This window comes from Ascaphus truei, chromosome 12 (genome assembly GCF_040206685.1).
Source record: "Ascaphus truei isolate aAscTru1 chromosome 12, aAscTru1.hap1, whole genome shotgun sequence".
In the NCBI taxonomy this organism is placed as follows: domain Eukaryota; kingdom Metazoa; phylum Chordata; class Amphibia; order Anura; family Ascaphidae; genus Ascaphus; species Ascaphus truei.
Genome location: NC_134494.1, coordinates 37,540,749 through 37,568,744, shown reverse-complemented (window position 1 = coordinate 37,568,744; position 27,996 = coordinate 37,540,749). Strand labels below are relative to the sequence as shown.

Genomic DNA, 27,996 nt, shown 5'->3' with positions numbered 1-27,996 from the left:
GTCTTTTACATGTGAATGTTATTTTAGTAACCTCCATTGTTTGTAGAGGCTTTCTGCTCAAATGCAAACCACCCCTATTCATATACAAAATAGTCTTTACAGCAAGATACTGCTTACAAGGACAAATATTTAATTCCTACTGGCCCCCATTCTGAGCAGTACACAATTACAGCTGCCCAAGTAGTTCTGGAGAAAATCTGCACGTTTGGTAGGATGTGAGATACCTTTCTTACTGATCAGTATTAAACTGATGTTGGAGTTAACACAGGAGGATCCTTCTTCGGATGTTACCAAAGTTCAAGACAACACAGCCCCATCCCCCCCCCACCCCCCACCCCCATAAATATAAGGTCCTGTCAGAGCCAATGCAAGATGTGATGGGGGTGAAAGAGTGATGTCAAATGAGATAATCCAAACATAATCCATAAAATGAAAACAAAAAAGGATAAACCTGCTTCAAACATTGTGTGTGTGGGTAACACTCACAGGCAGAAATGGTCCAGGAAATCCCCAAATATCTATCTGCACTGAAAACATCAACTGTATTCATATTCAAACACATGGGCCAATGGAGCCATCCATTGGGACCGAGCATCCAATAGGCAGCTGGGGAGGCACTGGCTTGGCTTTGCATAAAGCAATATTTTGTGTTTAGAGAGAGCAGAGCATTTGCATGTGTAGGGTGATTAGTGGGTTTGAAAAGGGAGCCCAGGCTCAGCCTCATTTCCCGCTCTGGTTAGGGAACAGGAGGAAGTGTTTTGCTGGAGGATGATGACAGAGGTCAGGCTTTGCTAATGGGCCAGTGAAAAGCAGTGGAGGCGAGGCACAGGGAGCCAGGCACACATACATTAATGCACTTGAACCATCACCAATCAGCATAGGTGTGCTCTGTCGCTCTGTACTCCCCATCACACTCCTTATCTCTCCTTCTGCAGCCTCTGACAGCACGTTTTATTGTCAATCTCTGTCTCCTTCTCAGAATTCCACACCGCAGCAGATCAGGGGGAGAAACTGTTTTACTGGTAACCCATAAAGCAATCTCCCTTCAAATCAGTGCTCTCATAAACTATTCAACGGAGCAGGATGCCTCATGCAGGTGAGTCTGCTCATATTTATGCCATTTTCACCTTTCCTCTCACTATGTGCACCTCCCTGTCTGGCTGCCATGCTAAGCAGGGATGTGAATGTGTGGCAGTGAACAGAAAACTTTTGGTTGATTGGTGATGCTGATTCACTATGATTCACTATGATTCACTGTGGATTTGCCAAGGAGCTGGGTAGCAAGTAGATTCCAATACACATATTGGTTAACACAAAGGGTTAGTGCTTCGTGTTAATGTAGAACTATGTCTTGATGTTCAGTGATGTTGACCATTATGTTGTGAATGACCAGCCCTGCTGCCTCCTGATCCTCGGTGCCTAGTGTGGCTGATGGGGTTGATTTGGAGAGGATTGTGCTGTGTGAGAAGCACTGCTGCTGTTTGGAGTCCAGGCGGGGAGATTTGGAGTCTGGCTTCCTCCTTCACTGGCTGCCAGGTCAATAACCAAAACCCAGGACTTGTATTCCCACTTAGTATTTGATTCCCACTCAGTATTTGATTCCCACTCAGTATTTTATGCAGTCAGGGCGCTTGTTAAGGGATGGAAATAACATCAGGCCGAGCCTATTCAACCTTCTTGGTAGAAGAAACAGTGACTCAATGGGAGAAAAATGTCAGATTGAATTATACATCCGAACTCAACCTAAATGTGCCACTGACATCCAGACTACAACACGTCCCCAGCACCGACTAATAACCCTTACAGAACAGCCAGGCACTCTTCTGCATCCCTCCCTCACCGTTTGTATTATCTGAGAAAATTATAATATTGACCCTGTCAGCAAATTCTATTATTTATGTTGGTTTTTATTAAAGTAAGACACCGACTTGTACATTGTAAGCGAAATATATTTAGGTATGTTTATATACTAAAGAAATGTGTAGCTATATATACAGCCTTCTGTGAGCTAACAACCCCCCCGCTGCTAAATATACAGAAAGTAGTTTTATTTTGCACAGCAAACAGGGAGCATGGGAAGTTTAACATGTGCCTGCATAACTATATATTTTAAAGTTCACTTCATAATTTCGGCAATGGAGGGTTGGTTTATAAAAGGGTGAAATAAAAAGGCTCCACAAATCTTCACCAGATCAGCAAAACATATTCACGATTGTTAAAGTAAAACAAAGCGCAAACTGAACTGTGAAATATCTCATCGCTGAGTTGTGTAGCCTTGTATGTGTACAGAATATTGTGCAGCTTTTAGATGTTATAATTAGTGCCTTCTGCATTCAGTCCTGTCCCACGCAATGTGTCTACCTTCTGTTACATGTAGATATTAAACGTTGTTACAGAAGTGTTTATTTTCCCTGAATGCCGTGTAAATAAATTCTAAACAAAATGAAACATGTGTCATATTATGCAAGAGATTTGAATATTGGGCCTGGCCTTTTATGAGGGTGTTTTACAGGCCGAATAAAATAGTTTATAATTAACTAAGGAGAACAAAAACAAACTAAAAATTAAGATACCCGTCAGGGACTGTCTGATAACTAAGCAACTAAAATACATGTACACATCATTTCTAACCTTTTATGATGGTTTCTAAATCTTTGCATGCGGGTGACTGTTTATTTTTTATTTTTTTAATGAATTCAGGGGTCACTTAATGTTTTAAAGCAGTCAGAATTCAGTCACTTTGCAAACTGTACGTTTCATGTACAAACTGGATTAAGTATTTTGTTATAAACGAGATTAGTGATGTCTGAAGGTTTTAGAACTTTTTAGGCTCCTTTCAGAGTGTTCTGCATGAATAAACATTTTATGTTGTGTACTATACCCTGCTGGAGAATACACAGAAAGTGATTTGTTTTGTGCCCAAGACATGGACATAAACGAGTGTACCAAACAAATTATAAATGTCCCAACAGTGGTGGGAGGGGAAGAAATATTATAATGATGAAAAAATGAAAATGCTAATGTTGTTCTCCTTTGAATTACTGTGTGACTTGTTATGTTGATAATCAGGCAGTTAACCATTTGCAGTAAATATTTACCACCCTGTGCCTGCATGCTGGGAGAAGTGCTAGTTTGAGCCTTATTTTTTATCGATGTGAGATTACCAAAACGATTTAGCAAATTGTGATATAGAAATCTCTGAATAGGGAAAACGCCAATCTCTTTGAATTCTGCCTCATATGTTGGACGGGAAAATTAATATTCATTGCTGCCATAAAAGAAACAGAATGGCTATTTTAGGTAAAAAGGGGAGAAAATGAAGGCTGCGACTATTTCATTATTTTTTACCTCCTCTTTTTTTTTTCTTCCTCCAAACCTGTTCAATGGTTCCTTTATTGCAATTGTCTCTTCCCAATTGAGCTCCCCACTGAGCTGTTGTATCTTTTTTTACAACCCTTTACAACTCACACCAGTAACACAATTACCTCTAGATATTTATAACAAGAAATTACTTTACTATATTCTGGAAAGGGTCTAAAAAAACACACACACACACACACACACACACACACACACACACACACTGGCTGCAGAAGACTTTGGGTCAGGGCAGTGGCTAATAAAGAGAGAGAGACTGTTTCGGGGGTCTTTGTAACTTGGGGTGTTGGGCAGTTTAGATGGAAGCTGTGTTGCTGGTTAGGAAGACTGGGTTTTTTTACTCTGGTTTGGGTAGAGAAGCAGAATAGAAACCATTGTCCACATTCTGTTGGCTTTGTTTAACTGCTCCAACCCCCTCCTGTTTTAACTTTTTAAGGCACTGAAGCGAGTAGACAGCGTGTGTCAATATACAGTGCAAAAGGGTAGAGCTAAAGACCGAAAAAAAAGTTAGGGGCAAGCAGTGACTTTAGAAAACAACCTATAGAAAGAAACTTACATCCAAACCTTTTCAGCTCGTTCAACTTTTTAAGTTCCATATCTGTATACCCCAATTAAATATCCAATTAGTAGTGAGAACTCCGGTGACTATGGTGATTGTTTTGCTCTTCAAAAATATTTTGCAACACAATATTTAAATCGTCAGACATGTTGCTATTGTGATATTATATTATTGGTGCGGTCCTGGAGTTTCTAATTTGGGGTCATCTGCAAAAAAAAAAAAAAAAAAAAAAAAAGAAAATACGTTGCCTGGGGAAATATTTGTGGGGGTCATTAAAGTAATGGGATTTAAGGTGTTATCTCAGGTTTATATGGGAAGATTCGATGTATATTCATTCTCACCATTAGCAACTCTAATATACTTTGTGTTTGTTCTAGAGGGAGATCTGTAACAATAACCAGCAGATGCTGGAGTGGATTTATCATTGGAGAAGAGAGTCACAAATCGCAGGCAAGTTTTAAAACATGTCTGTTATTGTATGAACTGACCGCACATAAATAACACACTTCCCACCTTAGGATCGCTTTAGCACTCACATTATTTCAAACGCTGTAAAAAAAAAAAAAAAAAAAAACTAAAAAAAAAAACATGGAAGAATAATATATGCATATACCCGTGGGGGTGCTTTTACAAGTATTCCCCTAATTAATTGGAAAATGTGTTATTTATTAATAGGATACCTTAAACCAGCCACGTGGGATTCAGCTGCAACTCTTCAACATGCAGAACAGTAAGTAATTCTCCTTAAATCACTCAGATATAAATCAGGATCATTTCAATGAAATGGTGTCACTTCTTTCTAGATGTGAGGAGCATTAATAGAAACAGCATGGTGATTTATTTTATGACCTAAGTTATAGAGCTCAGTGCTGTTAAATGATTTGATTTTTTTTTGCCCCCCATTCTTTCCCATGTTTTTACCATAGCTCACAAGGTTTTAATAGCTGAAGGGTTGTGAGTTTTATTGTTTTGTGGAGGAAAATGTTTATTTCGGATAGTTTGCTATTATTGTTGGTAGTGTATGTTTGCATTCATAGGGAATGTTGCTTTTTAAAGCTTAATCTCCTTTTAAAATGAGCTTGTACAGCACAGTACATTTTCAATCAGTTGTGGTAAATATATTTGGCATGTTTTTTTCTTGACCATGAAGCAAGATGTAAGTGTAATTATCTGTTATGTAATATCTGATTTGTATTCTCACGCACCATTCGCCGCCTTTGGTATTTGGAAACTGTACTAATGCAGAATATGATCCTATGGTTAGTACATTTTCACATAAGGATTTCTATAAATAAATGTTATTTGTGCTATGTGGTATGCTAGGTATGCCTGTTGTTCATCGCATTACAATGTATTAAATAAGGAAGAAAATTACATTGAAAACTATAAATGTGTGTTAGGGATATTTTTTTTTTGTCACTCTGAAAACAAAACCTAAACTATTTATTTCAAAGCAGATAAACGGCAGCGGTTTTTTTTTGTTTGTTTGTTTTTTTTTACTGTAAAGTTTTGGCCAACATCCCAGTTATTTGTCAGCATGGATATTACCCCTATTCCTTAATTCGTATATTACAAAAAAATATAATCAGGGCATTGTTTAGCTATATGTTTTGCGGGTACTGTTTCAAGATTTGCAACCCAAGTGCGTTATAATAAAAATGAAACCATTCCTTGAACAGTATATTGCATTTTTACGCTCTTGTGTACTTTTGGATGTAGCGACTTTCCGCCTCTAAAGACCAATGGAAAAAAAAAAACGAATTTCCTCTTTAAGACGAATCTTTGCATAGATCAGCCATATTTCGATGGCCTTTCCGTAGAAACATGTTAAATATTAATGTTGTCTTAGTAATGTAGTACAGTCACTGATGTGGCACTGCTGATAGTGAAAGTGGGGAGAGAGGGAGAGAAACGCGTTTCAGGGGCTTTTAAGAGTTAATTGGTATATTTCATGCACAATCTCTGATTAAAATGGCCAGTTGGTGTAGGCTTTGGAGAAGCCCAGATTTCTTTGGTCCCTGCAATCATTTTACAGGGAATATACGTCGCTAGAGCCAGGCTGATTTGGGCTTCTAAGCGCTTTCACCTAAATGCTTTTGCTAGGTACGCTCCCTTCTGCAAACCTAGCAGAGGTATTATTCTGGGGAGCCTTTTGGTCCTTTTGAAGGTCGCAACAGGCTCTTCAGGCTTCATGTTAATAACTCCTGGGTGTACATGATTCGGAGCGTCCAAATTGACACCATATGTTTTTCTATTAGATGACTAGCAATAGAATACAAGGCGGATGATCATTGCCACTGGGCCTGATCTCCAACGCTCCCCTGGGAAATTATATCATGATTAAGGCTTAACCTTTTAACTGAAACTTTAGTTTTGCTTTCGTCAATGTCATTTTTTTCACGTTGATAAATGGTCTGTGCAAAATGAAAATACCATTCCTATAGGAGATGAGAAACTCATGCAGAAGTGAGAGGCAATAATGGCGCAATGACGGACTTGTCTAATGCACGATTCTTTCAGTGGGACCTTATAATACTCACGATAATTATAATAATAGGCGTTATTTTGTTGTATTAGATCGTACTGTTGAAGTTCTTATTGGGGAGTAAACCAGTCCCAGGTTATAATAAGAATTCTGTTTTAAAGGAACATGGAGTGTATGTGAGAGAAACGCACGTTGCTGTGTGGGGTGTCAGCATTAAATAATAATAATAATAATAATAATAATAATAAAAAAGGAGTGTCACTCTGAATCCAGTGAGCAGTGAGTGGCGCTCTTGGTTGTGTCCACACAGACCCTGTGGCTACCTTTTAAAATGTGGCTTTTCCTTGGAGGAAAAAAGAAGTAGCCTGGAATCTAGTCTGAGTGATATCTAAATCCGGACAGAAAGGGTCGTTTTATCATTCCACTGTTTGTCCTGACGATGCAATTTTCCGAAGCAGAACACTGTCATAAAGTGACATGCCTGCCACAAGTACTTCAAATGATCTTTGCAATTAGCCTCCCATGCATGATCCGGGGTGACTTCCGCCTATTTCCAGAAATTAAGCTCAAACTTGACGTGCAGCTAGGTTTATTTTAAAGACAAATGTCAGAGAGGCTCATCATATTTTCCCCCTCTTCTATATTTGGAGCTTATTTATTACTAAGGAGCCTGGGCTCCTGGAGTCAATTTATCAGGAGTCTCCAAGCAGAGGGGAAGCAGAGAAGTAGAAGGAGGTCTTCTTCTCCAGGGAGGCTTTGTCTAAGCCCCGGCGCATCAGGTTGGGGATTTTAATGAACTCACTGCTAATATCTCGTCCACCGGTTTTGCAAAAAAAAAGGAATGAAATCACAAAGAAATGTCCCAAGAAGAAGCTGATGGTATTTATGAGACATTTCAAGTAGAGTAGAAGTAGATTTTCAAGAGGTGCAAAGTTTAAAAAAAAAAAAAACCCTCTACAAAGTCATTTCTTGGTGATTTGCGTCTATTTTCTATGGGCAGAAAGCTGAGCTCCCTCGTTATTGCACTCAATGTTAGCACAACCCATCCTATCCCATGTGCCTGCATCTGATGTGCGTAATTTGAGGCAGAACATGTCAGCTGGATTTCCTTGAGTGGTACAGTTGGCTACTTTTCATATTCAGAAAATGTGCATTATTATTTCATTCATTTCTTTAGTTAGTTCCGTGTGTTTGTAGAATATAGTTGTTCAAATCAGTGTCTTACACACCGATGGACTATTAAGATTCACCGGGTGAGTGGAGCAGACCTGTAGGTTTTCAGCGCAGAATTGCGCACAGGAAACCGTTTGATGGATATTGTTCAGCTGTTGGGTATATTCTGGTAGAAGAGCCAGGTCTCTGAGCTGCAGCAGCTCTGAGGCTCACACCACAAGGTGCTCCTGTGTGTTAAGTAGGGTGTGTTTTCCCCCTCTCTCTCTTTTTGCAAGTGTGTATCAAAGGTGCATGTGGTCATTTGGGTGAGGGTGCCACCCCTGCAGGTAGACGAGGAATGCCATTGTTACTGTGCTTTTATTTCCCCCTTAGGTCATAGCGGAGTGAATCAACTCGGTGGTGTGTTTGTTAACGGGAGACCCCTACCAGATTCAACCAGACAGAAAATAGTGGAGCTGGCACACAGCGGCGCCCGACCCTGCGACATCTCCAGGATCCTGCAGGTGAAAAGGCTGCTTGCCTCCCAACTGCTTCTCCAGGCATTGCTTGTAACGCGCTATCCATCTGTTACTATACTTTACACCCACTACCAAAATAAATATCGGTCCAGCTTATTAATATAGCATTCATCTGCTTAAAACATCGCACACGTAGATATTTAAACATGCCATCTTTGTATATATGTGTATTATATTAACAATAGTTTGCCATTCGCTAGTTAATTGTAGTTATTTTCAGTTGCATTATATATTCGTTATTTATTTGCCCAAACTAGTTTGCATTTGATTGTACTTTTTTTTCTATGTTTGTGCCTGGAAGCAGATTTCTATATGGGTTGGCTCATATATTATCTGTATGGTTAAACTTTCTTCCTGCACCATGGAATGACTCACACACACAAGGGCAGTGCACATCAGCTGTAGCTTGTATAATTCCAGTACAGATGCAGGCATCTTTGAATACCAAAAAAAAACATATATATTTTCCTCTAAATGTATTTTTTTTTCGAGTATTTTATATATCGTTTGTAGGGCCACAAAATGTAATTTTAAGAAAAACATAAGTTCTCATACCATTTAAGGTATATTTTTGTATTATAGACCCATGCAGATGCAAAAGTCCAAGTGCTGGACAGTCAAAACGTAAGCTTGTCATTGTTTAATGCATACTTTTAATTTTATCTCTGTCTTGAAATTATTAATAATGTGATTTGTTGTCATTCTCTCTATCCAGGTGTCAAACGGATGTGTGAGTAAGATTTTGGGGAGGTATTACGAGACTGGATCCATCAGACCCAGAGCAATCGGGGGTAGCAAGCCAAGGGTGGCTACTCCGGAGGTTGTAAGCAAAATAGCGCAGTATAAGAGAGAGTGTCCATCCATCTTTGCGTGGGAAATTCGAGACAGGTTGCTGTCTGAGGGTGTCTGTACCAACGATAACATCCCCAGTGTAAGTTCCACGTGAAACCCTATTTTCTCTCTTATAGTCATTGCTTGATCCTTGAGAAATATACTGTGCTTCTGTATGCAGTGCGATTGTATTTCTTGAAATATATATATGTGTGTGTATGTGTGTGTGTGTGTGTGTGTGTGTGTGTGTGTGTGTGTGTGTGTGTGTGTGTGTGTGTGTGTGTGTGTGTGTGTGTGTGTGTGTGTGTGTGTGTGTGTGTGTGTGTGTGTGTGTGTGTGTGTATGTGTGTATATATGTATATATATATATATATATATATATATATATATATATATATATATTTATTATTAGGAATTGGGGATCTTCATCTGATTAAAAGCCCAGCAGGGAAGGAGAAGGGAGTTTAGTATGATGGGAACACTAGGAATACCTGATAGTACATGCCAAAGCATTGCTGAACAATGATACCATACATCATATTACCTAGCCTGCTATTTAATATTACATAAAAGGTTTGGAGTCAGGAAGGAATTTATTTCCCCCCCTTATGGGATATCATTGGATGATGTGTCACTGGGGTTTTTTGTTTGCCTTCCTCTGGATCAATATACTGTAAATACAAATATAGGATAAAGTATCTGTCGTCTAAATTTAGCATAGGTTGAACTTGATGGACATATGTCTTTTTTCAACCTTATATACCATGTAACTATATGTAACATTACTATGTAACTACTATATAACTACTATATAACTATGTAATATTCAGGCACCGAATTTTTTTCCCCTCTCTTTAATTTTAAATGGTACAAACAATTGATAACAAAAAAATGGTGTGATATTAATATTTAGAGTCCATGAATGTGTGAAGGGGGTTTGTGAGTGGGGAATGTGACCCCATGTGCAGGTTTTCTCCATGTTTTGGGGGTGTAACTGTGTGTTGTGACAGTGAGAAGGAAAAAGCACAGATAGAACTGACTGGGCTGGGGTCTCTCTTCCAGGTATCATCAATAAACAGAGTACTTCGCAACCTGGCTAGCGAGAAGCAACAGATGGGTGCAGATGGCATGTATGACAAGCTAAGGATGCTGAACGGGCAGACAGGGACTTGGGGGACCCGGCCCGGGTGGTACCCGGGCACATCAGTGCCAGGCCAACCGACACAGGGTAAATACACGGGGGCCTGACTCAAATGGGTGTGGGGGAGTGAGGGTCTGCTCATGTATGCGCGGGTTACTATATCGTGATATGCCGTGATATACGGTGAACGCGAAGCATATGCTGGGATGTAGATATAATACTGTGATGCATTGCTGTGCAGATACGTTTGACTAGGTTGATGATATAAGTATATACATTAGTGTGTGTGTGTGTGTGTGTGTGTGTGTGTGTGTGTGTGTGTGTGTGTGTGTGTGTGTGTGTGTGTGTGTGTGTGTGTGTGTGTGTGTGTGTGTGTGTGTGTGTGTGTGTGTGTGTGTGTGTGTATAGGGACAGGCACTCCTATATGCAAAAAATGTGAAATTTATTGACAACGATTCCCTTTCTCAAGAGCAGTTGATATATATATATATATATATATATATATATATATATATATATATATATATATATATATATCGTGTACATATTTATGTATTTAGTTTGGTGTGTGCGTGTATATATATATATATATAGCAGAACTATGGACGTTGGCTTGGTGATATAATGTGGTGTGAGCCAGGTGATAGTAAGCAGTATGGTGACTGGGGCAGTGGCTGTTGTGCAGTTACTGGGACATGGTCGTTTATTCAGCAGCTGTTTGGCCAGAGATGGGCTATAGAAATACTGTTTGTTCAGAAGAGTTCTCAGCCTGGCTGGAAATATTTATCTTTAAATATGTGTTTGTTATACAAATGACAATGGCACAATGAGAGCAGGCAAGGGGTTGTTATTATTACAGGCTTGGATGGCTTCCTCCTGAATACCTTCTCTGTTTAGACTGTAACCTGCCCCTGTGCCCAGGGTCATTCCTTGAGAGTAGGTGATCCTAAAACAACCTGCTTGTTGGTTTCCTCATCTACAAGAAATCAGAAACAGTATGCCCAATATCTGCTACAAAGGATGTTTCTGTCACACGCAAGAATTTGTTATGGGAACAATTCTGTCGCTATGTAATTGCTCATTACTAGAGAACGTTTTGTTTCTCATTAAGGCGACATGAATAAGCGTCTAGTTGAAGGAGACAGCTGTAGAAATGTTTCACAGGAGACCCCTGGACACGATATGTCTCCACTTGCCAATTAGACATGTCAGTTTTTTAAGAGAAGAAAACAATATAAGAAGGGCCCCAAGACCAGCAGTGGGACTGGGGCAGCTCTCTGTCTGATCTGCACCCACTCCTGACGGGTCCCCCTCTCTCGTGTGTCACTTCTTCATCTCCAGAACATTAGTGACCATCACAGAAATGCAGGACAGGGCAGGGTGGGCAGCAGGGGAACCGACTCTGCGAATAACCCACATTATATGGTTTCCACTTTGTGGGAGCTGAAAATGTCAATTCTCTATATGTGCTGCTTTGTGAAACGCAGTTTTCTCTTTTCTTTTAGCATAATACATATTTGTAAGCACATAATAGCAACACTATATAAGCTGGTTTGATTATTTAAACAAAAAAAATTGTTAACATGCCATAAATCTACTGAACACAGAGAAGAACATTTAAATATATATAAATAATATATAATATAAATCTTTTGTATTTTTGGGAAGTCCTGTGCGGGCTTATTTTTTCTTTGCTTGTTTCATTTCGTTTTCTTTGCACCCAGGAGAGAGATAGTGTGTGTGTGTGTGTGTGTGTGTGTGTGTGTGTGTGTGTGTGTGTGTGTGTGTGTGTGTGTGTGTGTGTGTGTGTGTGTGTGTGTGTGTGTGTGTGTGTGTGTGTGTGTGTGTGTGTGTGTGTGTCAGTGTGTGTCAGAGAATAATCAGGCACTCGCAGGGCTTTAAAAAAAACAAATGAAACCAGTTTATTTAATTGTTAACGTTTCGCTTCAACCTAGAACCTTTCTCTAGGTTGAAGCTGAACTTCGACCATTGAATAAACTGGTTTCACTTTTGTTAAAGCCCTGCAAGTGCCAGATTTTTCTCTGACAAACACACACACACATATACATACATACATACATACATACATACATACATACATACATACATACATACATACATATATATATATATATATATATATATATATATATATATATATATATATATATTGCACATTTTCTCTGTTGGGGTGATAATAAAGTTTCAATACATACATGTTACACATACAGTATACACACTGGGCAGCCTTTAGCCATAGCATTCGCCTGGAATATTTATATAGTGTTCTGTGTTTTACACTGAAATGTGTCACTCTCACGTCAAGCCTTGGGGTATGAGAGGAAAAAACAATTACATTTTTTTTTTAATATTCAAATGTTACATATTATTAGTATTATTTGTTGTCACAATATTGCATAGAGATTGTAAAATCTGCAATTTAAATAACAGCATATATTTCACGTGTATTATATATGAACAAGAAGGACGAGAAATCGCTCTTAGATTTGTGTTAGTGTTTCTGGAATTCGATAACATACATATGTGTAATCAATTAATTTCTGCCTCTGTAGCCACTATGGGGGCAATTTTTTTTACGACAAAATGAGGGTAAGAACACCACAAATTTAGCAGGGGTACTCAACTCCAGTTCTCAAGGGCCACCAACAGGTCAGGTTTTCAGGATATCTAAAAACCCTGTGCTGAAGCAAGGTTATCTTGAAAACCTGGCCTGTTGGTAGCCCTTGAGGACTGGATGCTGAGAACCCCTGCATTATAAGATTAGTTCGGCTGCACCGTAGGGTTCAAATAAAAAAAGGCTCGCAATTTTGCTGTAATTCCTTTACTATTTAGTTTTTTTTTTCTGTCAGAATGTTTGAGGTTTGTGACATTGTGACATTGTAATCATTAATTCTGGTTTTATTTGACAAAATTAGTATCCATGTTTGAAATTGTATATAAACCACATGACGCTGGAATTTGCTGCTTTCAGTGATTTTCCAATTTGGGATGTAATTTTCCCAGAACTGATATTTTTCTTTGAGATATTTCCTAATTTCAAGCAGGTCTAGATAGGCATTTTCTGTTCACTTACGTTATTCGCTATTAATCACTGTAATTGCCCCGTAGGAGAGTCAGGAAATGTATAACTTCGTAATACCATGCAACTCCATCTGGGAGGGAATGAGTTAAATGCTTGGAATTCAGTTTTTAGGGGAAAACATGTTATCACCTTGTAGTAGTTCATAACCTGGCAAATTGGTAATAGGACAGTCCTATATATCTAACTTTTAATGCAATCAAAATATAGTTACACGTTTCTATATATTTCAACGAACTACCTCCATGTCTACTGCAAATGTGCAGAAGAATTATCTGTTTTTAAAGTAAACAATTGCTGCTCTAATCGCATCTAAAATATACTTACACACATACAGAAATTTACTTTATAAAATTAATATATACATATACACAGTTCACTCCTACACACTACGAATTATTATATTTATTCGTATTTTCAACAAGTCTCTCTCTCTCTCTCGAAGTATTTGGGCAAGAAATATTATTGTTTATGGGTTTAAATGTAATGTATACATTGCCAACATACTGTGTATTCCACTGTGTATCCTAATAGCCATAAAGGGCTTTTGCAGTAACGCTCATAACTCAAGTGCAGCATAAATAGCCTCTTTAAGGATTTACATCCTAAATGTAAAATTAATAAAATTGGATTTCCTTTGGAATATGTATGATCCCTGTAATGTGATTTCCTTGCACGGATATGTTGCTGGATTATAAGAGCCCATTACTCAGAAAGCATAAGGCAGGACTGGGTCTCAGAGGGGGGAAAATATGGTCTCAATATTAGCAACACCATGAAACAGTGAATAAAAGAATAGACCCATAAGGAATGACAGAACAAAAAGAGACATCTCTATCCAGGGGAAATTCTCCAGCGATTTAGTGGTTTTAAGGATCACTGAGACACTTTTTCTTATCTTTTTTTTTTTCTTATAAGACTAAAGCCTTCTATAGGATTTAGACATTTTCTCTTTCAACAGATGCTACTGTGTTTTGATCCCAGCTCCAGAGCTGAAAGGTGCCGAGATTGGCTTGCTATCTTTTTTTTTTTTTTGCTTGTTTTCCGCCTCAGTGACTATAAGACACTAAGAAACCGAGGAATGATTTTATTTCCCAGCGTCAGATGGTCTGGCTATAGGATAATGGAGAGAACTTTCACTCTCCCTTTTAAGGATTAGGTCTTATAAGGTGGAACAGGCCTATTGAACAAGTTCTTTTAGAGATTCTAAAGAGACCTTAAAGAAGATATCTTAATTGTGTGTCACTTTTTATTATATGTAATTCAATATCAGAACCTCGCACATTTGATTTTTCTTTTTTGTTTTGTTGTTGTAACAAAACAACAGTATGAAGCAAAGGGAGCTAATCAAATTGCCAAGGTTTGATCTCTTGGATCAGCTATTACTTCTATTTCATTAAGACAAATTTAAACTCATTTAAGCAAGGGGGAGATTTCTTTCAGCAGTTACTAAAATTATTCATTGAGAGCAGTTTAACCCCAAATAATATCTTTGAATAGATCATTTAATTTCACATTCTCTCTCGAATATCATAGACAGATACACATTAATGTGTGTGTGTGTGTGTGTGTGTGTGTGTGTGTGTGTGTGTGTGTGTGTGTGTGTGTATATATATATATATATATATATATATATATATACTGTATATATATATATATAGTATTTGCAAAGAAATATCACTGCGCGCGCGCGTGCGTGCGTGCGTGATCAAGTGGATGAGCTATAGAGCACTCACATGACTTTAGATGTAAAAAAAATGTTTTAATACATCAAAGTTTCACCTTTACCACAAGCCTTATACATACATACATACATAGATGCATACATACATACATACATACATACATACACTACTAATAATTTTTATTGTTATTATCAGTGTATAGATAGGTAAAATTGATACATTCTTAGTTGATTGGAAAGGATGCTGTGGTTAGGGGCAAGAGAAAATGTGGCCCTATAAAAATAATTAGCTAATGTGACTTTGTTGGCAAGTGGAAAACATTATACTGTACACCTGTTTCCCAGACTGGGTGGGTGATGTTACATCAGTATTAACTCATGAGTACACACACAGCCTCACTAACAAAACCAAACACCAGCAAATAAACACACTCCAGCTCTTACTACCAAAACACTTAAAAAGTCACACATCACATTTGATTAGTAAATAGAAAGACACTTGTGTGCTAATATGTGAGTTGAAGCTTATCTAATCTTATCTAAGTAGTTTTCCTTCTTTCTGCTGCTGAGTAAATAGCCTCAGCGTATGGAGTTGTCCCATTGACATGTTGAGGTGTTTTTTTCTCTTCTTCTTCTTCCTCTGCTCCTATAGAAAGTAAAAATCCTATATAGCTTTGAGTAGTCCAGCCCAGGGGACAGTGATTAATGATGCTAATGCATAAAGGTTAACATACTTCTCTGAAAAGTCTGTTGACTGGAGCCCTTGTGATACAATGTAGAGCACTGCAAGGCTCAAGAGAATCCTTTTGTTCTTTGCTCTGATTGTGTCCTCAAAATTCTGCCCACGAAAGTTTGCCAACCCTCCTGCCCCAAGTGTTTAATAGTTTCCCTTACTCTGCTGGCATTGTGTCATTGTGAAAAGCAGCTCCCTTCTATTCAAGTGTTGGTGGTCATCTCAATGGATCTACAAACGTCCATATGGTGTCCACTGTAGATGAATCCAAGTATTTAAATGGAAGGGAATCTTGGGGTTTTAAAACATTTCAAAGTGTTTGAAAAGATCCCACCACATTCTGTCACAAGTCTCTTAACCCTTTGAAGGCGGGGCTATTGTGCTCGCCGATTATAAAGGATATTGCTCTGAAGTGAATTCCCACAATATTTAATTACAGAACAGTACAGATTCTTTGAAGAAAAGAGACCAAAACTTTTTTTTTTTTTTTTTTTGCAAATCTGGTTTAAAAAAAAAAATCCTCAGTACTTCTACTAATCCTTTTCTATTTATAACTCAGTATAAAGTGTAGTTTTAAGGAAACAAAACACGTGTATATATATATATATATGTGTGTGTGTGTGTGTGTCTATACACATCTATAGACACACACACACACACACACACACACACACACACACACACACACACACACACATATATAAACTAATTATTCGGTAAATGTACATATAATTTTTACATATTAGCAAATAAGCTAAAACCACCATTTTAAGTGGAATCACATCAAATCAAATGAATAAAGACGCAATAAGGAAAACTTCTAGACAGACAACTCATGAAACATATTTTCGAGTTGTGATACATGTTTAGTTAGTTACTGAAATCGTTATAATTTCATTCCAAATTACATGTTAACATTTTAAAAGAAATCGTACTTTTTCTGGTGCAACATATTACAAAGAATGGACAGTCCTTTTATCTAAATATAAAATTCAATTTTCAGCAATTATAGCCTGTTCTTGGTGATGATATAATTACAGATGTGCGCAGTAATAGGTGTCAAGGCGATGCGCACTCATACAATAGTTGAATAAAACTAGAGAACAATGCAAGCACTTCTAAATTCAGAACCTTTAAAATGAAATTGACTGTGTGGAATGCAAAAAAAAACTTGATAAATATTTCTTTTGAAGATTACAAGCTTGGATTGATTTCTTAATAGCATTTTATGCAAACCTATCAACATTTAATTTATTAGAATGGTTGATTATAGATAATCTGGGGAACAGAATTTAACCATTTTAAACCAGTAGCAGCGTCTATACCATTTCCAGTTACCTGTGCACGTAACATCTCCTTACCATTAAGAGGAATCATCTCTATCTTTAGTTTGTTCACATGAATAACTTTTATAATACAACAGTGTCTGCTATTAGTGTATTGATCAGTGAAAAGTTGGATGTATACAGCTGATCCTGTGTGTTTCATTGCAGAAGGTTGTCAGCAGCAAGAAGGTGGAGCAGAGAATACCAACTCCATCAGCTCCAATGGGGAAGACTCAGATGAGGCTCAAATGAGGCTTCAGCTAAAAAGAAAACTACAAAGAAACAGGACATCATTCACCCAGGAACAAATAGAGGCCCTAGAGAAAGGTATGATAGAACGTAACATAGCTAAGATAACATGTATCCCCCTATAGAATGGTATGATAGAATGTAACATAGCTAAGATAACATGTATCCCCCTATAGAATGGTATGATAGAATGTAACATAGCTAAGATAACATGTATCCCCCTATAGAATGGTATGATAGAACGTAACATAGCTAAGATAACATGTATCCCCCTATAGAATGGTATGATAGAACGTAACATAGCTAAGATAACATGTATCCCCCTATAGAATGGTATGATAGAACGTAACATAGCTAAGATAACATGTATCCCCCTATAGAATGGTATGATAGAATGTAACATAGCTAAGATAACATGTATCCTCATATAGAAAGGTATGATAGAATGTAACATAGCTAAGATAACATGTATCCCCCTATAGAATGGTATGATAGAATGTAACATAGCTAAGATAAGATGTATCCCCCTATAGAAAGGTATGATAGAATGTAACATAGCTAAGATAGCATGTATCCTCATATAGAAATGTATGATAGAACGTAACATAGCTAAGATAACATGTATCCTCATATAGAAAGGTATGATAGAACGTAACATAGCTAAGATAACATGTATCCTCATATAGAAAGGTATGATAGAATGTAACATAGCTAAGATAACATGTATCCTCCTATAGAAAGGTATGATAGAATGTAACATAGCGAAGATAACATTTATCCTCCTATAGAAAGGTAATGGTAGAATTTAACATAGCTAAGATAACATGTATCCCCCTATAGAATGGTATGATAGAATGTAACATAGCTAAGATAACATGTATCCCCCTAGAGAATGGTATGATAGAACGTAACATAGCTAAGATAACATGTATCCTCCTATAGAAAGGTATGATAGAATGTAACATAGCTAAGATAACATGTATCCTCCTATAGAATGGTATGATAGAATGTAACATAGCTAAGATATCATGTATCCCCCTATAGAATGGTATGATAGAATGTAACATAGCTAAGATAACATGTATCCTCCTATAGAAAGGTATGATAGAATGTAACATAGCTAAGATAACATGTATCCCCCTATAGAAAGGTATGATAGAATGTAACATAGCTAATATAACATTTATCCTCCTATAGAAAGGTATGATAGAATGTAACATAGCGAAGATAACATTTATCCTCCTATAGAAAGGTATGATATAATGTATCCTCCTATAGAAAGGTATGAGAGAATGTAACATAGCCAGTGTTCGACAAACCTATACATTTGCTCGCCCCGGGCAAGTGGATTTAACTCCCGGGCGAGTAAATATTGGCCCAAGCAGCACACGTTTGGTACTAGGTGGCGAGTAGATTTTTTTTTGTGTGGCGAGTAGATTTTTTGGTGATTTGTCAACCACTGAACATAGCTAAGATAATATGTATCCTCCTATAGAATGATATGATAGAATGTAACATAGCTAAGATAACATGTATCCCCCTATAGAAAGGTATGATAGAATGTAACATAGCTAAGATAACATGTATCCCCCTATAGAAAGGTATGATAGAATGTAACATAGCTAAGATAACATGTATCCTCCTATAGAAGGAGATATGCTATAAGTGTCTCGTAGAAATAAACACCTAAGGTCACATACAAAGAAAGATTGGAAAAGATAAACATTTTCCCAATTGCTTGATCTTTTTACTATTCTACTCACACACCCCTGGTTTAAATAATTTTCACTTTCATTGGTAAAGTCAACGTTAATATTTAGCAAGTCCAGTCCAGTCGGGGAGCTTATACATGGCACTGCATAGGTGACTGTGATTTCACAGGTTTTACAGCACAGATAAAGTAAAGTCTTTTTTTTTTAAACTCACGTGTTCATTTGTATTCTTGCAGAATTTGAACGAACCCATTATCCCGATGTGTTTGCCAGAGAAAGATTAGCTGCCAAAATAGACTTACCCGAAGCAAGAATACAGGTAACTGTTACTATGTAATTAAATAAGATGTTTGACCTCACTGGAGACTGCATTCCATTTATTTCCAAGCATAACATTCATCTGGGTGTGAGATGTAGACCCTACGAACATTGTCTCCCAGCTCTATTTCTAGGTGCCCTCATTCTGTGATGGAAGGGGGGACATGTTTGTTGCATAGTCACCTCTGACTCTCTTCTCATTACACCATCATTCAAATTCATGTAAATAGAACCATGTCATGGAACACCTTGACCATGTTTTACGTGTTGTTGCCCCATAGGTATGGTTTTCTAATCGAAGGGCAAAGTGGAGAAGGGAAGAAAAGCTAAGGAACCAGAGAAGACAAGCCAGCAACACACCCAGCCACATTCCCATTAGCAGTAGTTTCAGTACCAGTGTCTACCAACCAATTCCACAACCAACAACCCCAGGTGGGTCACACAGATTCCAGCCAGCCCACCGGATGAGTACATGTCATGTTAATAATTGGCAGTGTTTCTAATTATTGTGTGTTCCTCTCTCTCGCTTATGCAGTTTCCTCGTTCACATCAGGTTCAATGTTGGGCAGGCCAGACACAGCACTAACAAACTCCTACAGTGCCCTGCCACCCATGCCAAGCTTTACAATGGGTAACAACCTGCCTATGCAAGTAAGTACGGAGTTACTAACATGGCTATATTTACATATAGCCAAGTGTGAATCCCTTGTTTTAACTGAAGCTGATTTGTATGTTAAACTTAAAATAATCCATCTAGCTCACAATAAACTACTATTTTATTATTGGCACCAGTTATAGATACATCCACCCCTATTCAACAAAAACTATATATAAATATATATATATATACATATGCTAAGAGAAAGAGCGGACCCCGCATCCACAAGATATATATAGGTTACTAAATACCGACTTCAATAAATGCTTAATAGCAAGTCAGTGGTGCTACAAGGGCCAAATTGTATGATATGAGAAAAAGAGCAAGAAACCCCAAATAATAGCACTCAAGTATACCAAGTAAATATACAAATACAAATGTTATTGATTAAGCTGTCACAGAACAAAGAATATAAAAGAAAGCATGGATTAATTCAAATCAGGCATGGATCCCCTGTACGTAAAATAAAGCTATCATCCTCTAACAATCAAATCAAGATGGACATGATGTCTCAAAATGCAGAAGTGTGTACCCTTGGGTATGTCATACAAGGGGAAGCTAAGTGCTGCAGAAGTGGGCTATAATAAGGAGAAAATAGCTCTAACCAAGTACGCAGATCATGATATCCAATGCTCAATCCAAGGGAGTCATACACAATGGTCCCTGGAAAGTGAAGTACATATGTACAATAATTAGAGCAAAGGATAAAAACTTGGAAAGGCACACTCCAAAACTGTATTCCCTAAATCACATGTCACCTAAACATCAAAACACATAATACCATAGAGGAAGCAAAGAGCAATGGCTCAAAACATAATTACGTGTCCCTAAGAGGGGACAAACCAGGGGATCCTGCCTACAGCACCCACTCCTATGCGTTTCGGCCAGATGCCTTCAACTGGGAGAGGTACAATACATATGTACTTCACTTTCCAGGGACCATTGTGTATGACTCCCTTGGATTGAGCATTGGATATCATGATCTGTTTACTTGGTTAGAGCTATTTTCTCCTTATTATAGCCCACTTCTGCAGCACTTAGCTTCCCCTTGTATGACACACCCAAGGGTACACACTTCTTCATTTTGAGACATCATATCCATCTTGATTTGATTGTTAGAGGATGATAGCTTTATTTTACGTACTGTACAGGGGATCCATGCCTGATTTTAATTATTCCATGCTTTCTTTTGTATTCTTTGTTCTGTGACAGCTTAATCAATAACATTTGTATTTGTATATTTACTTGGTATACTAGAGTGCTATTATTTGGGACTTCTTGCTATTTTTCTCATATCATATATATACACACACACACACACACACACACACACACACACACACACACACACACACACACACACACACACACACACACACACACACACACTATACTGTTCTGTGGCGAATGAAATGCGGTATTACAATGGATAAAGCAAGCAAGGGTTTTACTTAAAAACAGTGCATCTCTGAATGTATCTGACTGAAACCTATCCCTCCCAACTGTGCTGTATGCGATGTATGAGTTAAGGTGTTAAATGGTCCCTGAATGTTAGTGATGTAAGAATGTGTGTGTATGTGTGTAAATATTAATTTATAAAGTGCCCACAGTGTATTCAGTGCTTTACAAAAGGTGTGTGTGGGAGTGTATACCAATGGTTTGGGTAGGTGTGGAAATGTAAGAGGGTGTTGCATTACCAATAATGTGTGTAGATACTATGTAGTCCCTATTGGTACTGTATATAGGGATAGAATTACATTGTACATATGTATATGTAAGAGACAGCTGTGTGTGCATTCATATAGCGCAGTATGTATAGACATGGCCTGTAACACTCATGGGAAGAGAGTTCTCTTGTGCCAGGGTAGTGACTCATGAAGCTGTGGTCTCTGTTTAAGCCACCGCTAAGTGTCCTGAACAGGTGCATACATTTGTATTCATGCAACCATCTCTCTTTCTGTGTTCTAAGATTACCTTTGAGTATGGCCACCTTCAGATCGTTCATCCTATAGAAGAGTCACAACATATTCACTGACAGGACTGTCTCTTGTTCTGCGTGTGATGCTGTGGCATGCAGGTTCATTCTCTTGTTTAGCCCCTGTCCTGTCTCACCTATATAGTAGCAGCCCCCTGAGCATTTCATGCACATGATGAGGTACACAACATTGCTGGAGGAACAGGTGAACCTTCCTCTGATTTTGTACTCCAGATTCCTGTGTGGTATTTGTATTGTGCCCGCTGTGTGGAGCATTGCGCAGGTTTTGCATCTTGCGTACTGGCATGGTCTTGTCCCGCATTCAGTTGTACTGTTGAATACTTTACTCCTCACCATAATTTTCTTGAGATTATGAGGTTGTCTGTATGATAATAAGGGTGTTTCAGGGAAGACCTGTTGCAGTCTTGTATCTTCCTGGAGAATGGGTTGTAGTTCCCTGGCGATCTTGCGTAGGCATACTGCACAGGGGAGAGGGATAGGCGTCAGTCAGATACATTCCAGGATGCACTGTTTTTAAGTAAAACCCTTTATTGCTTTATCCCTTGTAACAGCGCCGGAAGAAGAGATCAGTGTATCTCGAAAGCTGGTACAAATAAAAGCATTTAGTTAGCCACAGAATGGTATTGTCTATTCGGTTTTGATTATTTTGTTCGGCTAACACGGTACAAATGTACACATTGTAAGTTATGTTGGGAGAAAAAGGCGACAAGAAACCTACACCATATAGCATATAGCATATAAAAAGATCACTTGTGAGCAGATTCGTAACAGTGAGCATTAGCTTATAAGGGTTCCATGTAAAAAGTAAAAATGGATTTCAGGCAAAAGGTGACACGGTGTGCTCATTTGCATGTCATTTCCCAGAATCCCTTGCTGCAGTGGAAGCACTGAATGTTAGGTGATAATGGTGAAAGGCAGGGTTGCAGACCTGTCTAAGACATGTGAATGTGCTCACAAGTGATCTTTATATTTGATATACATACATACATACATACATACATACATACACACACACATACATACACACATACATACACAAAGGAAAGTGATAAGGAAAAAATAGTAAAAGTTTAATGCAGAAAGGTCTTTTTTTTTTTTGCATTAAACTTTTGATATTTTTGCATTAGACCTGCATAAGTGTCTGCTATCACTTTCTTATATTTCTAATCATTTGCAGTTTATGCATCCGGGCAACATACCATTCTTAGCGGAGTGCCACTACACATGTTGTTTTATTTATATATATATATATATATATATATATATATATATATATATATATATATGTATGTGTGTATATATATATATATATATATATATATATATATATATATATATATATATATATATATATAATAGTTTATCATAAAAAAGATGGACAATTATATCATTATCATCAGTAGAGGCTATTATCTATGGTTTACAGACCTTAACCTATTTCTTCTATCAATAAAGGTAATAGGTATTCCAGATTCCTCCTTAAACCCACCTTAATTATACACACGGTATCTACTGATACAATGAGTGTTGAAAAAGGTTGTGTCCCAGCGATCCACAGCATATTTATATGTAACAGACAGCATGTATGTCTAGCTTAATTATCATTAAACAAGTGGTCCTACATTGATGCTTTTTATTAATTCATTTATTTGTGTTTTTACATTTAATGATTTTGTTTAGGAACCACAACGAAAAACAATTTGTTTGCAGGAATTTCGGAAGTTACAACAACTAAGATCCTTATTGTATTTTAAAAACTTTGCAGGTACATGGAATTTAAAAACAAAAAAAACAAAAAACTAAACAAACAAAAATAGTTGCTACATGGTTACTAATAACAGAAATAGGTCAGTGAGAATAAAACCCCTCATTCCACACACAAACACGTCTTTCTTACTCTTAGTTCCAATCGGTAGACATTGGATAGAAGTGGTTGTGTTTAAAATCACAAATATCACTCAGTAGTAATATTACTTTTCTCTCTTCTTACAGCCCCCCGTACCCATCCAGACCTCCTACTCATGCATGCTGCCCACTAGTCCATCAGTGAATGGGCGAAGTTATGATACATACACCCCCCCACACATGCAGACACACATGAACAGCCAGACAATGGGCCCACCTGGTACCACTTCTACAGGTAGGCATTACATTATTTTGCCCCCCCCCCCCCCCCAACATCTGCCACATCCCCCCCCCCCCCTCCTCCTCACTCCCCCTCCCCCCCATACATTTCCGCATCTGGATGGAATTTTCACATGAACACATATGCCAATGTCATGCAATGTTTGTACATGTGTTACACACTATCTACAAATCTATTCAGAAATAAAGCCATCACAATGTCACACGTCATATTACTCCCAGTACCATAACAGCATGCTCAAAAACAGCCATGCACCTAGAAGTTTAATAATGGAATAGTTCCAATCAGCTAAATAAAAACAGCTACAGAGTGCATGAGTTGTACACTGCACAGTGCAAAGACCAATGTGGGATGCTGAGTTGTGTAGCACAAAACGATCATCTACATTTCTGTTGTGTTGTTTTTTTCTTTTTTGTGTAGGTCTCATTTCCCCTGGAGTGTCAGTCCCAGTACAAGTACCCGGCAGTGAACCTGACATGTCTCAATACTGGCCAAGACTACAGTAAAGGCCGAGTTAATTTAAACAATGACTTTATGGAAAATAGTTGGATGTTCAGCAGTATTTTATAAAGAAGAATTGACTGGTACCTTCTGCACAGCAACTGTGCCCTGATACTCACAACGCTTGGAAAGGCTTCATCGTGGACATTTATTTGCACATTCAAGACGTTATATCAGTTGGAACAAATCTTCATTTTGGTATCCAAACTTTTATCCATTTGATGTACTATTTGTAAATGGGCATTTGTATGTTAAGATGAACAGAACAACATGGACTGGACTGGATTGGATCTTTCTTCTGCGTTGGTCATGAAACAGTTTTTTTTTTGTTTGTTTGTTTTTTAAGAAGCGATGATCAACCCATTCTGCCACAAATTTAAGAGTTTTATCAAGATATATCGAATCCTTCTACCGCTTTTGTTCTCACATGGACTGATGTTCCGGTTTGTATCATCCCCCCTTTGCATAGAGTCCAAACTGGAACCAGTACGCACTAGCCACGATATCCCTTGGTGTCCCCAAAGATTGACGTTAATTTGCAAAACAAAAAAGGTAAAAAAAAAAAAAACAATTAAAAAAATTAAAAAAAAAAAAAAAGAAAAAGTGAAGAGAAAAGTTTGGTAGATAAAAAATAAATAAATAAAAAAAAGGTAGATTGTGTCTTCGATATAATCCAGTTTGTTTTATGTCGAAATGTAAGTTTTTGTCTTCCCTAGAAATCTCCCAGAACGATTTCTATAATAAAGGTAATTTCATTTATATTTGACAAGGATATTGTATAGATGTTTTATACACATTTTCATGCATCATGCGTTTCTTTTTTTGGGGGGGAAGGGGGGTGTCAGCAAAAACGTTTTATTGTTCCTAGATAGACTTGTACAAAATGTTCACAGTCCAATCATTCTTGTGCATTTAGAAATCCTTCCTTAACCCAATTAAAAGTGCTTGCAAGAGTTTTCAACTTAAGTGTTTTTCAAGTTGTTCACAAACGACATATCAAAATTAACCATTGTTGATTGTAAAAACCATGCCAAAGCCTTTGTATCTCCTGTATTATACTATTTCATTTTAACATGCTAGCGTGGCGTTCAACATTTTGTTACCATTTTGGACATTAACTCCGTTTTGTTTAAATTGTAATTTATTTTTGAAATAAATTAGGGCACCTGAAAGATATCTGCTCTTATAGATTTCCAACTCAAACTGCCAAGTATCATACTAGTTCCCTTTCTTTGTGAAGGGTCTCAGCACCCAGCACCCAGCACCCATGCCCTGTTTGTAGCCACTTATTTGCGCACTAATATTTCTCAATGGAAGCCAAAGATAATGAATCATGCCCAATATATGTTGGAACTGCGGCTGCTCTGCTGTGCTTCTCCGAGAAATCAACATCTTTTTGTTTCATTATTATATTATTTGAGTCTAACAGTAGCACCGGTTACATTAACTTTCCACATCATTCGCTCTGTAACTTTTTATTTTTTATTTTTAATTACTAAGTGGCCTGTGGCACTGAAGGGGTTATCTCCCCCGCAGTTGTTGATGTCAAACAGGGCTATATAAAGATAAGTCAATTGGCACCAAGGGCAAAAAAAACAAGTCACACCAGTGAAAAATAAATAATATTATCCATCTGATGCAAGGTTTTGTCAAATAGGGTTCTATATTAAATCAGAATGTTCGATATGATTACTTGGAAAAACGAGCTAGAGATGGGATGTAAGTGAGAAAATGATGAAGTAGTGTTAAACAGCTGCCATTGTATCATGGTGCAGATCCCCACAATTCATAAAGACTTTGCCTCTGAACCACCTGTGCTGAAGCAGGGATATCTTCAGAACCTGACCTACTGGGGGGTGGGGGTTGAGAGCTGGAGTTGAGCCCCCCCCCCCCCTGTGCTATAAAGTTACATGCACTTTTTTTTTCATGAAGGATTTAATTTCACTATATGTGAATTAATTTGTAATGCTTGGTATTTCCAATTATAGTCATTTCTCTTATGTTGATCTGGAACAAACAGTGTTGAAATGAAAGAGTTACTCAATATAAATTAAAGAGGCAATCCAAACAGCTTAAACGCAAAATAATAATAAAAAAATCTTTTTTTGTTTTAATATATGCAGCCTTTGATGACCTTTATTGAAAATGAATTACCTAAACTGCTGATCAATTTGTTCTTCTGTAACCCAACCATCAAAATCCTGCAAACTAGGGTTCAATAAATGTCCGCCTTTCAGTTTCAACCAATCCTTCAGTCAGTGTAACTCAGCAGCTACAATGTATTCTTATGTTACCAAGGTAACAGTATATATTGTTACAGCTTGCAGCTCAAACTGCTGGGAATATTGGCAACAAATTATCACAAACTGGAAAGTGCTACAAAGATCTCGCACTGCTGGGGAGGTGGGCTAAAACCTGCTATAGAAATCAAAGGATTATCAGTATATTTAAACTCATTGAAAATGGCATTAAGAGTTGATATTTTAAATAAAAAAAGGTAGTAAGTATTATCTAATACTACAGAACGGTTTTATTCAAAAAACATAAAAAAACACATATGTAGGATATTGCTTTGATTGCTCCTTTAAGAATCTCTCCCATAACTTATAAGTTTAACTATTTACATTACACTTATTTTCAGACTGCAAATAGGACCAAAGCGATGGGAAAGCAGAATTGTAATGTATAGTTTAGATCTGTGTTTAAAATTTGCATCTCAAATGAAATCTCTCTGCAGTTATATGTTATAGGAGGCAGTAACCTCCTAGCAGATGCTAAAATGACATCATTTGCCTCATAATTATGTGGTTTGTATAAATAAGTTTGCACAAAGTGTGCGTAAAGACAGTATGACACAGTGCTACATCAAATATATGCAAATATCTTCATTTTTATCCAGCGATATTCATAAATGACTCACATTGAATGTAACATAGCTGGCAACATAATACTAATATGCCTATTATTTCCTTGTTTTATTCTGAAAAAAAGTATCTGTAGTGTGATATTTTTTATTGGAATAGTATATAAGCGTCCACACTTGACATAGCTGCACCTGGCCATGACTGCAGAATAATAGCTGGGTTTGCAAACGTGGGCACAAAAATATATATCGGTTCCATAAGAAATGACAGCACCACCGTTTCTTTTTTCCATAGTGTGGCACATGTAAAGTTTAGTCCCTCTAACCACTGCTTCCAAAAAAAAAAAAAAAAAAAAATTATATATATATATATATATATATATATATATATATATATATATTATTTTCAATGGTAAACAGCTGTTGCAGAACTAGGACCCTTTAACCACTGGATCACAATGAGTAAAATGAATCATTTCCCCGGATAATACGTGTACTGTACAAAGAGATACTGAGCATCCTTATGAACACACATCTACCCTCCACATAGGCTTATGCCAAATAGTATATGTTTTTCTTGACCTAATGAAGACAAATACGCTGAAGCCCATTGAACACCCTGTAAT

At 37.5% G+C, this 27,996-nt stretch overlaps 2 protein-coding genes across 9 annotated transcripts in view; one reads left to right on the top strand and one right to left on the bottom strand.

Moving 5' to 3' along the window:
* ELP4 (elongator acetyltransferase complex subunit 4) overlaps positions 1-27,996 on the bottom strand; it is a 319,054-nt gene that overhangs the window by 2,357 nt on the left and 288,701 nt on the right. Inside the window, exon 10 of one of the 2 annotated variants that reach the window (XM_075567332.1) lies at positions 21,823-22,318. The exons of the other annotated variant lie outside the window; for it this stretch is intronic. Coding sequence (XP_075423447.1) covers positions 22,190-22,318 — 129 coding nt within the window. The 3' untranslated portion in view covers positions 21,823-22,189. Of the gene's footprint in view, positions 1-21,822; positions 22,319-27,996 lie in introns of those variants that run through there. 2 annotated transcript variants of the gene reach the window in all.
* PAX6 (paired box 6) lies at positions 533-26,621 on the top strand. Of its 7 annotated transcripts, XM_075567327.1 has the most exons (13): positions 533-1,096; positions 4,315-4,387; positions 4,613-4,667; positions 7,968-8,098; positions 8,696-8,737; positions 8,829-9,044; positions 10,007-10,172; positions 17,096-17,254; positions 19,125-19,207; positions 19,488-19,638; positions 19,742-19,857; positions 23,853-24,000; positions 24,427-26,621. In XM_075567327.1, the coding sequence occupies exons 3-13, from the start codon at positions 4,658-4,660 to the stop codon at positions 24,510-24,512; spliced, it is 1,308 nt and encodes a 435-aa protein (XP_075423442.1). In that variant the 5' UTR covers positions 533-1,096; positions 4,315-4,387; positions 4,613-4,657; the 3' UTR covers positions 24,513-26,621. The 7 variants fall into 7 exon arrangements, with proteins under 7 accessions (XP_075423442.1, XP_075423444.1, XP_075423443.1 ...); XM_075567329.1 differs by lacking the exon at positions 23,853-24,000 and having other exon boundaries at positions 537-1,096; XM_075567328.1 differs by lacking the exon at positions 8,696-8,737 and having other exon boundaries at positions 551-1,096.

Bases quoted from the DNA above. Each gene is read 5' to 3' on its own strand.
- PAX6 (XM_075567323.1), top strand. From the start codon at position 7,027: ATGTCAGAGAGGCTCATCATATTTTCCCCCTCTTCTATATTTGGAGCT. The intron at 19,639-19,741 runs GTGGGTCACACA...TCGCTTATGCAG, and splicing joins TCCACAACCAACAACCCCAG to TTTCCTCGTTCACATCAGGT. The intron at 24,001-24,426 runs GTAGGCATTACA...TTTTTTGTGTAG, and splicing joins ACCTGGTACCACTTCTACAG to GTCTCATTTCCCCTGGAGTG.